The sequence below is a fragment of the Globicephala melas genome, chromosome 4 (genome assembly GCF_963455315.2).
Source record: "Globicephala melas chromosome 4, mGloMel1.2, whole genome shotgun sequence".
NCBI lineage: Eukaryota > Metazoa > Chordata > Mammalia > Artiodactyla > Delphinidae > Globicephala > Globicephala melas.
The window spans coordinates 69,962,936-69,976,737 of record NC_083317.1 but is presented as its reverse complement, the minus strand read 5'-3'; the positions used below and the strand labels follow the sequence as shown (position 1 = coordinate 69,976,737).

Sequence of the window (13,802 nt, the reverse complement as noted above, 5' to 3'; positions counted from 1 at the left end):
ACCTCATCCAGTGCCGGGAGAGGAGGTGGAATCTGCTAGCAGCCGTAGGGGACGGGGACATCGGACGGTGCGGTGTCCAGGAAGCCAAGGGCAGGAGGGCTTGAAGGAGGCCCTGGTCGGCAGCAGAGAGGCCGGAGGGCAAGGCCAGAGGATGGCTGTGGGGCTGGCGGCAGGACCTCAGCGTGAGCTTCGAGGTTCTCAACCTTGGCGCCACAGTAGGCTCACCCAGGAGCTTTAGAAGACCCCGTGGCTGGGCTGCAGGTCACATCCGAACCGCCGGGCGTTAGCATAGTTGAAGCTCCCTTGAGGACCTTCCATGCAGCTGGGGCAGAGAACCACTGTGCGTGTGGGGGCAGGAGGCGGGTGACTGGGAGCCGCCGGTGAGAGAGACGGTAGGGGCGTGTGGAGAAGTCGGGTTCTATGGAGCTGGGGAGAGGAAATAGAGGCAGCCAGTCTGCCTCTACGACTAGCAGGTGATGAGAGATGTTGGGTCAAAAACAGAGTGTTTATTAGAAGTGGGTCGTGAGCATATCTTCAGGCACAAGGAAAGGACGCAGAGGAAATTGACGGATGGAACGGTGCTCCAGAGAGGGTGGGATTTGGGGGCTGCGTTTCCTTGGGGAGGGAGAGCATTTCTTCCCTGAGAGCATTAAGACCAGAGGAGAGGCCAGGGGGATGCGGATGCCTGTTTATTTATGACGGAGAGGCATACTAGGGCTGCAGAACCAGACACTGAGCGCCTGGAACAGACGAGGCGAGTCCTGTGACCTGTGTCCGCGGCTCACCTGAGCACGTGGGAACTGGGAGTTGGACAGCTGGAACAGACCTTGTGGTGGATTTGACGCAGATTTGACTGAAGAGGAGGCTGGTACACTGCAGGCTTGGCCAGATGCTGGATTTCTGGCTTCGGAGTCCAGCGCCTTTCCGTCCCGCCCACTCGTGACATTTTCATCTGAGGGCTGACCTCTGTCATGTTTAGGAGATTGGCTTTTAAAAATCTTGTTTTCACCCAGAGACTTGGAGAAAAGTTTAGCTAAACAAATCAGTCTGTCTTTTTTTCCTCTTAAAATAGTTTTGTATAAAAAGAGAATACATTCAATCTAAAAATTTAGAAAATGCAGAGAGCAGAAAGGAAATAAACATCACCCGTAACCCTACAATCCAAAAATAAGATCATGTGTTTCTGGATTTAAGTCACAGATTTTCGGCTCCATGGAAATACTGAGGACAATCACTGTCGGTTCTTGGCTGTTTACTGCCTGCAGGTACTGAGCGGGGTGTGCTCTTTGTGTATCATTTTGGTTAATCCTCTCAACAACCCTATTAATCCTCTCAACAACCCTATTCTGCCCTCTATCTTTTTTTTTTTTTGGCGGTACGCGGGCCTCTCACTGCTGTGGCCTCTCCCGTTGCGGAGCACAGGCTCCGGACGCGCAGGCTCAGCGGCCATGGCTCACGGGCCCAGCCGCTCCGCGGCACGTGGGATCCTCCCGGACCGGGGCACGAACCCGTGTCCCCTGCATCGGCAGGTGGACTCTCAACCACTGCACCCCCAGGGAAGCCCTATTATCTCTATCTTATAGCTGAGAAGCTGGGACTGGGAAAGATTGATTAACATGCCCAGTGTCATAAAGACAAGCCGAGGGAAGACGTGGGCATGAACTGAGGTCTGCCGTTCATCCGAGCCCACACTCCCAGCTGCCTTGTGGGCACTGCCACCGAACAAAGGAAAATGCATAACTGGTATTCCCAGCACAGCATTGACATTCAGTCTGGTCATCTAATTTACTATATTTGAATGACTTTCTGAGCACACCAAGCCTTTACTGAAAAAAACTTAACTGAGGTATGATCGATGTATAATAAACACATATTGAACGTGTACAATTTGACAAATATTGACATTTATACATACCCGTGAGATATATATTCACCGTAATCAAGATGACGAACATATATCCTTCTCCCCCGCAAAAAGAGTATTTGTGCTCCTTTGTCATTTCTCCCTCCTGCGTCTCCTGCCCTCTTTCCCCAGGCAGCCACTACTTTGCTTTCTGTCACTACACGAGTTTGCGTTTGTTAAAACTTCAGAAATCCAGTGTATACTCTTTTTGGCCTGGCTTATTTCACTCAGAACAACTGTTCTGAGATTCATGTGTGCTGTTGAGTGTCATCTGTGCTAAGGAGTGATCGCTTCTTTTGTTACTGAGTAGTATTCCCTTGTGTGGATACACCACAGTTTATTCATCCACCTGTAGATGGGTATCTGGGTTGTTTTGGATATTTGGTAGTTTTTGCCTCTTATAAATGGAGCTGCTACAGATGTGTTCAAGCCTTTGTGTGGTCGTATGCTTTTATTTCTCATGGGTCAGTCCCTAAGAGTGGGAGGGCTGGGTCATATGGTAGGTGTTTAACTTTTTAAGAAATTGCTAAACTGTTTTGCAAAGTACATGTATCATTTTAGAACCGTAGGGGCAGTGTCCGCCAGTTCCGTTTCCTCCACATCTCCCCCAGTGTTTGATGTGGCCAAGTCTTTTTTAATTTTTAGCCATTCTATTAGGTGTGTGGTAGAATCTCACTGTGGTTTTAATTAATACAAGGCTTTTAAACTTTTCGGTGTGCAAGCCTTCATGGTCCCTGTAGTGACCGTGGAGCCTCACGCGTCAAGAAGCAAAAGGAGACGAGAAGGAATGTAAAAGTTATTACTAGTCTGAGAGTAGTGACTATAGACCCCTTTTTTAGTGTGTCTTATGTACTAAATACTTGTTAACCTAGGATCAACCCTGCGAAGTAGGATTATCTTCATTTTACAGAGGAAGAAACTGAGGCTGAGAGAGATGAAGTGACTGACTTAGGGTCTCAAAAAGCAAACCCTTGAACTCAGCCTTGTCTGTGCCAAAGCTCTCGTATGCTGGCCCCCATGCCACACTCCATTCTGTAGTTACTCCTTTAAAAAAAAAAAAAAAGCCACTTTCCCACTACTGATCTCTGCCCCAAACGTGGATACAGAACTTAAGACTTCAAGATAGTCCAAGCAGACAGTAGGAAAATTATTTCTATTGTAAATTCTCTGTGGAGTCAGTGCTTGTAAAATCTCCAAGCCCAGAAGGCTGAGTGAATGAATAAGCATCTCATTCTGTGCAGCCCGACCTCTGGGCCAAGTTTGTTAACGTCACTTACATAACAAGAGTCCACTTCAGAGAAGACAGAATTAATATTATTAAGCCATGCTACTCTTCATTTGTGGAGCTATTTCTGTTTCAGATGCAATATTCCAATTCAACAAACATTTATCCTGGATCAGCAGTCGTTAGTTGAGAGCTTGCCAAGTACTTTGATGAACTATCTCAATGATTACACACCCTCGGCTCTCCCTATGTGATTGGGTAGTTAGCTTTGCGGATAAGAGGCAGGTCCTCTGAATCTGACTTCTCTGGTCCTTACTGGTTCAGTGACCTTGGGCTAGTGACTTAATGTCTCTGAACACCGGTGTCCTCATCTGCAAGATGACAATGTATTACCTCCTTCATAAGGGTTGCAGTGAAGATGTGATGGAATAGTGGAGGTGAACAATAAATGTTAAGTATTATTATTCCTGTCTTACTAACAAGAAAAAACTTTGAGATGTTAAATAATTGTGGTCAAAGCTACACAGGTAGTTGGTAGTGACAAAAAGCTCCCATGCCCACTTTCAAGTTTCCAAGTTCCACGTTATTCTATCTGCTTGCTGTCACCCTCCTTAGGTTCCTGCATGCCCCTTGAGAAGCTGGCGTGGAAGAAAAGGAGGCTGAAAAAGTTAAATGACAGAGCCAGCATTCAAAGCCTAGTCTTTTAAAAGTAGCACTTATTAAAGATAGTTTGGGGAAAAAAAAAAGATACTGCCTCTAATCTCAATCCCAACATCCTTATGGTATATTTTGTTTCAGCCTCTGTTCTCTTTTTAGTGGAGAGTGATGCCTGTTTCTTCCATAGTTTGTAATCACACTGTAATTACAGTACTGTATTCTTTGTTTTTCACTTTATATTATACATGTTTACATATAATTTCATACTTTTTATGAACATAATTTCTAATGGTGGAAAGGAGAGATCTCGGTTTACTTAACCGTTCCCGTATTCTGGTAGGGTAGTCACCTCTTTCCTGTTTTGTCACTATTAGTAAAAATACTGCCGTGCGTAATTCAGAATACTTCTTGCAGATAGAGTCTCCTGCGGTAGAATCATCGAGTCAAAAGATGTATATACTTCTTTAAGCGTTTTTTAAAGTGAGGTGTATTGAGGGATGATTTACATAGAGTAAAATTCACCCTTTTTAGGTATAACAACTTAGAGCCACCCCGACAATTAACATATAGATGAAGAAAAGAAATGAAAAAAAAAGATAGAGGTAATTTCTGTCACCTCAGAAAGTTGCCCAATACCCGTCTGTTATTGACTTCTCCCTTTGCAGTCAGCCTTTGGCAACCACCAATCTGTTTTCTGTCCCTCTATTTTTGTCTTTCTGTGAATATCTTCTGAATGGAGTTAGGCAGTAAGTTGCCTTTTGAGTCAGGCTTTTTTCACTTAACCTAGTGCTTTGGAGATTCATCCGAGTCGTGTGTATCAGCAGTCTGTTCCTCTTTCTTGCTGAATAGTATTCCATTGTAGAGATGTACTACCGTTTGTCTGTGTATTCACCACCTGATGGACATTTGGGTTGTTTCTAAATTTTGGTGATCACGAATTGCTGTTATATAAATATTTGCATAGTAGTTTTTATGTGAGCATAAGCTTTCATTTCTCGTGGATAAATACCAAAGAGTGGGATTGCTGAGTTGATGGTCATTGTATATTTAACTTTATAAGAATATGCCAAACTGGTTTCCAGAGTTGCCAAAACATTTTGTATTCTCACTAGCAATTTATGAGAGTTCTGATTGTTCCACATTCTTTCCAGCACTTGGTATTTTCAGGGCTGTTTTTTTTTTTTTTTTTTTTGCCATTGGCATAGCTATCTAATGGCATCTCATTGTGAATTTAATGTGCACCTTTTCTTTTCTTTTTAATTAATTAATTATTTTTGGCTGCGTTGGGTCTTCATTGCTGTGCGCGGGCTTTCTCTCGTTGCGGTGAGCAGGGGCTACTCTTCGTTGCCGTGCGCGGGCTTCTCATTGCAGTGGCTTCTCTTGTTGCGGAGCGTGGGCTCTGGAGCGCGGGGGCTTCAGTGGATGTGGCGCGTGGGCTCAGTAGTTGTGGCCCGTGGGCTCTAGAGCACAGGCTCAGTAGCTCTGGCGCACAGGCTTAGTTGCTCCGTGGCATGTGGGATCTTCCCGAACCAGGGCTTGAACCCGTGTCTCCTGCATTGGCAGGTGGATTCTTAACCACTGCGCCAGCAGGGAAGCCCTGTGCACTTTCTTAATGACTAATGTTGTTGACGATCCTTTCATGTGCTTATTTCCATCCATATCTCTTCTTTGGTAAAATGTCTATTCAAGTCTCTAGCTTTTAAAATTCAGTTGTTTGTGTTGTTATTGGCCTATGAGAGTTCTTTATACATTCTGGATACAAGTCCTTTGTCAGATTTTTATTTTTTGCAAACATTTTCTCCCAATCTGTGTCTTATCATTTCGTTTTCTCAGTGGTATCTTTCAAAGAGCAGATGTTTTTATTTTTTTATTTTATTTTTTAAAGAAAGCTCGTATTTCTTGTATTTTAATGTTTGTTGTAGACAGGCTTCCACTTTATTTATTTATGGCTGTGTTGGGTCTTCGTTTCTGTGCGAGGGCTTTCTCTAGTTGTGGCAAGCGGGGGCCACTCTTCATCGCAGTGCACTGGCCTCTCACTATCACGGCCTCTCTTGTTGCGGAGCACAAGCTCCAGACGTACAGGCTCAGTAGTTGTGGCTCACGGGCCCAGCTGCTCCACGGCACGTGGGATCCTCCCAGACCGGGCTCGAACCCATGTCCCCTGCATTGGCAGGCAGATTCTCAACCACTGCGCCACCAGGGAAGCCCAGAGCAGATGTTTTTAATTTGACAGAGTCTAATTCATCAAAATTTTATCCTGTGAATCATCTAAGAAATCTTTGCCTCTACCAAGGTCACAAAGCTTTTCTTCTTTGTTTCCTTCAGACGTTTTATAGTTTTAGGTCTGTGATCCACTTTGAGTTCATTTTTGTATACAGTGAGAGCTGTGGGTTGAGGTTCATTTTTTTTTCATATGGATGTCTAATTATTCCAATACCTTCTATCGAATTGACCGTATGTGTGGGTCTATTTCTGGTTTCTATCCTGTTCCACTGGTCTATGTGTCTATCCTTTTGTCAGTACCACACAGTCTCAATTATTGTAGCTTTATAATAAGTCTTGGCCTTAGATAATGAATCCCCCAGCTTCGTTGTTGTTTTTCAAAATTGTTTGATGAGTTTTCATTGTCTTTCCATATATTCCAGTTATTAACACCCCCTCTCAAGACACCCAGTCCTGCCTCCAAGAGAATACACTTATCTCCACTTCTAATACCGTAGATTAGTTTTGTCACAGCTTAGAATGCATCTGTGTTAGGGACCTTCTAGGTTGCTTCCTCTGGGTTCTGAAAACGTGCCCGGCCTGGTCATTGTGCCTTTACCAGCACCTAGAGCAACCCACTCCCCACCCCAACTTCTGCCTCCTCTGTCATTTCTTCTTCCAGTTTCCTTGAAGGGTCCTCTTCACCTTCAGCTCAGCTGACATTTCCTCTGCCCTGGGAAGCCTTCTCTCCTCCTCCCCGGGTTTCCGTTAAAAGTGTATTTATGGCTAAGTAATATTCCATTGTATATATGTGCCACATCTTCTTTATCCATTCATCTGTCGATGGACCCTTAGGTTGCTTCCATGTCCTGACTATTGTAAACAGAGCTGCAATGAACATTTTGGTACATGACTCTTTTTGAATTAATGGTTTTCTCAGAAGCAGCCGCATAGCACAGGGAGATCAGCTCGGTGGTTTGTGACCACCTAGAGGGGTGGGATAGGGAGGGTGGGAGGGAGGGAGACGCAAGAGGGAAGAGATGTGGGGACATATGTATATGTATAACTGATTCCCTTTGTTATAAAGCAGAAACTAACACACCATTGTAGAGCAATTATACTCCAATAAAGATGTTAAAAAGCATGCTTATTGTGATACGTTAAGGCTGTGTTTCCACTTGACTGCAAGCTTTTTGAGGTCTGGAACAGGCTGTTTCTTAGACCCAGTGCCTTCCATGGGGACTGCATGTGGTAGGAAGTCAGTAATTGTCTGTTGGATGAACGTTGAGAGTCTGGGAAACTGATTCCCCAAAGGTGAATTCTTTGCTCACAGCTGGCCTCCTGGCTTTCAGTCCTCCCTGGCTTCTTTTCAAACTGCCTTTTCTTCCTTGTGTTACGCTGACTCTTTGTGACTTATTTCCACGCTGCTTTCGGAGCAAATGAGAAAATATCATACCTCTTGAAGGCTGTTTTATCCATCATTGTGGCGATAAGAAAGAGAGGATGATACCCTCAATCCCTTATCTGCCATAAGGTGATAGCTTTTAACTTGTAAAGTCTGTGAATCCAGTCTCCTATTTCAGTGTCAAGTGTACATGTGTAGATAACCCAGCGGTGTTTAAACCCTTCCTGTATTCATCCTGCTACCCACGTATTTTGGGATGCTCTTTCACTACTGATATGAAGGCAACCCTATCCCAGTTTTTGTTGCCCTGTATCAGGGTCTAGCTGCTCCTACTAGTAATGACTGGGAGTGTTTTTGTGTAGTATCGGGGCCACAGTGTCTAAATATGAAAAAATAGAGTCCTTCCCTTGCAAGGTAGCTCGTATTGAGCCGTGCCTCTGTCTGAAGAGTGGATACATTCCATACAGTGAAGCAGTAAAGGGAGAAAAGAGCGAGTCTGATTGACCTTAACTACCAGACTAGTTCAGTTCGTGATTGGAGTGGTTTACTTCTACCAGAAAGATGGCCGGTTTTCTCAAATCCTCCAAAGACAGATCTGTCTGTCGGTCATTAGAACACTCTGTTGTGAGTGATTCGTGTCTACTTGGGGGACTGAAGTGATCACTTACCAGTCATCTTAGACAAGGGCAGCCAGCCGAGTGTGTTGAAGGGAGGTTGGGGGGCTACTAAAGGCTGCTCTGTGGAAGGAACTATAGGGGAGGCTAAAAGGGGAGGCGTCCAAGGGGAGTGGCTGTCAGGTACAGAGTCGAGCAGGGAGGGGCAGGATGCCCCAAGGCAGTCCTGGGTGGCAGCCAGGAAGGCCTAACACCCATCTGTCCCTCAGGAGAAGATCGGCTGGCGAAAGGACGCGCTGCACCTGCTGGTGTTCACAACGGACGACGTGCCCCACATCGCGCTGGACGGAAAGCTGGGGGGCCTGGTGCAGCCTCACGACGGCCAGTGCCACCTGAATGAGGCCAACGAGTACACTGCCTCCAACCAGATGGTGAGGACAGGGGACCCCAGCACCGCTCCCGCCGCCCCGCCTACGGTCCGAGACCTCGCCGGCCTTTGCCACCTTCCTCTGGACCTCTACTCACCGACTCTCCACCCCATTCTTGGGACTGGGTCTCTACTCCGTCTTCTCCAACTGGGCTTCTAGAACTTCTCCTCGTCATTAACTTAGACCATTTCTCAGGGATTTCTGTAGCTTTGTGCTTTTGTGCCCCCACATGGGGAGTGTTTAGTCGAGGGAAGAGGTGACCTGGCGAGGCAGGATGGATCTCAAAGGGGAGAGGTGATTTTGCACGAGGGAGAGGACTGTGTTCCAGCAGAGCCAAAAACTGGGATAGAAGTTATGGGGCAAGACCAGCGAAGACGAGACTTCCTGACTTCTAGAAATGGGTTTCCTGATGCCCTGAGTTCCATCAGTGTCAGGGGTGGGGCGGCAGGTGTCCTACACGGGAGGAGAAGCCCCAAGGACCTTCCATTCCCAGGAGCCTGTCACTGGGACCATGCGATTAAACAGAACTTAGGCAGAATTTCAAACATATGCTAGGCCAGTGAAGTGGACTCGACCTAACTATCAACCAGAGCCAACAATTAAGATTTTTCCACACTTGCTGTTCAGTTTTTTCCTCGCAAAATCTACACCCTCTTCCTTCGCAAACCCATTCTGGTGTTTGGCTGGAGAGAAATTCTTTCTAATTCTTGCTGGACTAGTCCGTTTTCTCCAGTTTTAAGAGGTGGTCAAGAGTAATGGAGTCTGGAAAAAGAACTCATAACTGTACAACCTGATAACTGTAGAACTCACCGATGAGGACCCCAGCGTCCATCATCAGCCCTTAAAAGTCCTTCCGGACGTTGCTGAGCTGCCTCGAGGTGTCCTCCCTCCCTTCTTGCTCTGCACCCCTCCCCCGCCATAGCCCAACTTTTAGTCCAAATGTCAGCAGCCTCTTCTGCCCGTTCTGAGCCATGAGAGGACTGAGCAGAGCCTGTAGGGGACATTGGCAGGCCCAATACTGGGCACAGGAAAAGGAAAAATTGGGCAAGGAGATCAGGAAGATCAGTCTTAGGGAAGAGAGGGAAGATAACAGGTGTTGACGGTAGGTGGTCGGACGTGGTGGCTCTCCTTTTGGGGACTTCCCCCCTCTGCCCCATTCCTGCTGAAGGGATGGAAACACGGACCAAGTGTGGGAAACCTCCACTCATCACTTCTCTATTCTGGGTTGGAGGGGTAGGAGGAGTGAGTCTAGTTTCGTAGGTGCCAGAGGGTCCTTTCCTGGAGAATCTCCCCCACAGTTTCTCAGTAAGGAGCTGCCGATGGGGCGTGGTTATTAAGGCGCTGCCAGGGGAAGGTGCTTATCGTGGCAAGTGATGAGTTACTGAGCACACGTTGGAGCCACGTGCTCGTGTGTCAGCCTGGGAGAAGTGTTACAACCTTGCCTTTTGCCTTGGCCCTAGGACTATCCATCCCTTGCCTTGCTTGGAGAGAAATTGGCAGAAAACAACATCAACCTCATCTTTGCAGTGACGAAGAACCATTATATGCTCTACAAGGTACACCTGGAGGGAGTGAGGGAGGCTGATGGCCTGAATCTGGGGGCCCTGCTGACCCTGAGATGAATGGGAGATTGGAATGTGGGGTCAGGTGAAGTGTGGAGGCCGGGTGAGGGGTGTTAACAGCCCTGTTCTGTGTGGGCAGAGATCCAGAGGAGGGTGGAATATAGCCCTGATCTGATCTACTGGAAAATAATAGTATTAAGGAAGCTCTTAAGCGTTCATAGAGCAGTACATACCAAGGAAGTTAAACATATGGTTTCTAATCTGGTAATGAGAAAAACTTTGGACATAGTTTTTCAGATGATGAAACGGAAGCACCCAGGGAATAGGGAAGGAAGATATAAAATGAAAATGTACAGAAAGAAAACTAGGCATCTAGGCAGGCTGCATCACCAGTCCCACAGTCTATAGAGTATTTTATGCCTTCCTGCAGAGTACGGGGGACCAGTGGGTTAGTTTGGGACAGGAATTTCTGAAGAAAACAATACGTGTCTTGAGTGAACAGAGCAGTATGTGTGTGAGCCTGCCCTGTCTAAGAGAGGCTCTTCCCAGGTCATCCCATGGGCCACCATTATACGTTTCCCTCCTGAATGTGCTCTTTCCCACGATCACAGGCAAGTTGCCTTTCCCTAGAACTCTCCTCCAGACTGCTCAGGGAGTGTTCGTGTGAGCCAAGTGTGAAGCCCAGCTCACCTCTGACATCTTTTGAATTGAGAGGTTATGAGAAATTAATCCCCGCCTCCAGAACAGCCAACCCCTGTCCCCTCTCTTTACTGCTCTCAAGTATCCCCCAAAGAACCCTTGTCTGATGGTGTGTTTCTGTTGCTTCTGCCTGAGATAATCATTGATAAAATGCCACTTACACCTTCTTGAGTTCTTTATCTTCTTTTAGTCTGAATCAATTTTAGAAGATGAAAACAAGGGAAGGAGGTTGCTTAGTGAAGATAGCAGGATAGAACATATCCATTCACAAATACCATTTTTAGAGGTCAGTTGCACAGACTGTACTGAGAATGCTACCGGATGCTCCAGGAGGGAAGAGACCCACCTCGGCTTAAGCCAGCCTTGCTCAGAACCAAGGACCTCTCGCTCGGGAGGCATATCCAGCCCAAGGCAGGCTGAGGGTGGCGGGTGTTTCTAGCAATTTCTGTCACTTTAGTAAGTGACATACTCAGGCCTTCGTACAAGTGAAAGAGGAAAGGCAGCCACTTCAAGGCTGCCTGCTTTGCCAAAGACTTCTCCCGGAGATACCAGACCTCCTTGGGAAGGCACCATGCACGTTCATTTCCCTCCTAGGAAAAGAGAGGCTGTATTTGAGACCCTTAGAAAAGCTTCCCCTTTCACTTCTGCTGGCCAGGTCGAGGGCATCCTTGAACTGAACCTGGGGATGCCCGTGTAGTCTGGCGGGGAGAGGGCGAGCACATCCATAATGTATTGACCTTAGAGGATGGAATTCCAGAGAGTTGTCCATTACATGCCAGAGAGGAGGGGTCTCCGAGAAGAAGCATGACATTATGCTTCAGGAACAGGTCTTGCCAGGCCCTTTCCACCCAGACCTTCAAGAATCGAGATTGCACAGCCGACTGCAACAACTCCATTCCCTTGTGCCTTCTTCTTACCTCTGCTTGTGGCATCTTCTCTAGTTTACGGTGTGAGAGAGTGGCAGAATCAGTGTTGGGGGCCCTGACGGTTCTAGCTCAGTAGGGCAGCGTTCACTCTTTGACAGTGTGGAAGGGCAAAACGGGCTCATCTGTTTTCTTTTTCCCCCCCCCCCAAGAATTTTACAGCCCTGATACCTGGAACAACGGTGGAGATATTACACGGAAACTCCAAAAATATAATTCAACTGATTATCAATGCATACAACGTAAGTCACTGGTTTCTTCCCCCACCCTCTCCCCCTGAGGGAGCTGGTGTGGACTCAGGTGGACTCAGGCCTCTGTGTTCCCCGTGGCGAGAAGTGAGAAGCACACACACTGACTTCGCCTCCCAGTGGGCAGGACTGAAATCCCCCAGGCTTCTGGAGCTCCACATAGACCTGCAGACTAGGGTCTGATTGTAATCAGGTCCTCTCAGAGGAAACCTGAGTGGGCCTGTTAAATCCTGTGCTTTTGTAACCTGTCCTGTTAACTCGGCTCTGCTCTACTAAGTACAGCACTTAAGGATGTAGTTTAGCAGTCAGTGCCACGTCCCAAGCCAGTCACCCATGATTCCCAAACCTTTCTCCTTCCTACCCTCCTTCCTCTCAATTTCTAACACCCAGGAGGTATTTGGCTCAGACCTACCTTTTCTCGGGAAAACGACAAGCATGATTTCTTGTGCTGGGAAGTATGTGCCTTCAGCTGTCCCCTCCTTGCAAGGCCTCCAGTGCCCACCCAGCCCCTCATGAGGCCTGGTAATTCCCAAATTGGAATTCAGAGTGCATCTTCCTGTTAAAACAAAGTTCTACATAGAGGAAATGTAGCTTAAGGAATAATGTTAGTCCTGAACTTACGTAGAATAGACATGTGGGCTAACCTGGGAATGTGATTAACCACTCTGGAATCACATGTGTGTTAGAAAAACCATCTTACTTTCCCATGACTGATTTTCATATGTGTATTTGGAGCTCTGCCTTTCCAGTTGAATTTGTGACCCTACTGATGCAGCCTTATTTTGTTTTTGTTTTTTTTTGCGGTACGCGGGCCTCTCACTGTTGTGGCCTCTCCCGTTGCGGAGCACAGGCTCCGGACACGCAGGCTCAGCGGCCATGGCTCACGGGCCCAGCCGCTCCGCGGCATGTGGGATCCTCCCAGACTGGGGCACGAACCCGTGTCCCCTGCATCGGCAGGCGGGCTCTCAACCACTGCACCACCAGGGAAGCCCCAGCCTTATTTTGCGTTACTGCTCGGCTAGACCAGGAGCTGTAGGTAATGCCCTCGCCGTGGGGGACCCAGAGCTTGGGGGTTCCCAGCCCTCACCTGGTCTCCTGGAGCCTCAGTGTCCTGAAGGCGGTGAGTGGGCAGCAGTGAGGATTTGTGGCTGGTTTTCCGTCCTCCGCCGCACCTCCACTTTCTGTGCAGCTAAGGATCCTCTGCCTCTCACCCAGGCTGTGATCCCGCCTCACTCCGGGAACTTCCTGTTGCGAGAAACTAGACTTCCTTCTCCTTTCCTAACTTATTCCCCACGTACTAACGTCCTCTTTTCTGATCTCTGACCTTTAATCCTCATCGTATCCAGTGGCCACCTTAGAACCCAGTGAGACCAGATTTCCAGGTTAACTACACTTAGCAGTTTTCAGATTGCCACAGCGAGTGGAAGCGTAACATGCTGAGAGTCTGAGAAGAGTGTGTGTCGGCGGCGGGCTGGGCCTACCCAATGTCACCCCCGTCCCGAGGGCCACTCTTCACCATGATGCCTTGGGCCTCAAGCTCTGGACAGGGAACAGAGGAGTCAGTGCGAGAGCCGGAGGCCTACCCTGGGCTGCTCTCTCTGTCCTGCTGGGGTCCCGGGGCTTGGAGACCCCTGGGTTAGCAGGGGGCCGCTGCTGGAACCGCTGTCAACAGTGCAGTGACCAGTGCTTGCTTCCTGCCAAGCCAGGGCGTTTGGGAAAGCAATGGCTGAAGGGCAATCACATCCTGGGCTTTGGCGTGGGCTGCGGATTTCTCCTGGGTTTCTGGGGAGGAGCCACCCCCCAGCATTTCCATCCTAGGTCAGCTCCTGAGTTCTGACGCCCTGGGTGGCTGACAGAGCTCTGGGGCTCCCCCGGCAGCGTTTCCTGCCAAAGGCCCAGGGCCCTGCTCCTCGAGACTTTAATATAGGAGGGCATC

General features: G+C 47.9%; 1 protein-coding gene across 1 annotated transcript in view; it reads left to right on the top strand.

Annotated features, from left to right (window-relative positions):
- The window catches only part of ITGB5 (integrin subunit beta 5), a 121,383-nt gene that overhangs the window by 60,783 nt on the left and 46,798 nt on the right, over positions 1-13,802 (top strand). The window contains exons 6-8 of the mRNA XM_030858752.3: positions 8,276-8,437; positions 9,895-9,990; positions 11,771-11,860. Coding sequence (XP_030714612.1) covers positions 8,276-8,437; positions 9,895-9,990; positions 11,771-11,860 — 348 coding nt within the window. The remainder of the gene's footprint in view (positions 1-8,275; positions 8,438-9,894; positions 9,991-11,770; positions 11,861-13,802) is intronic.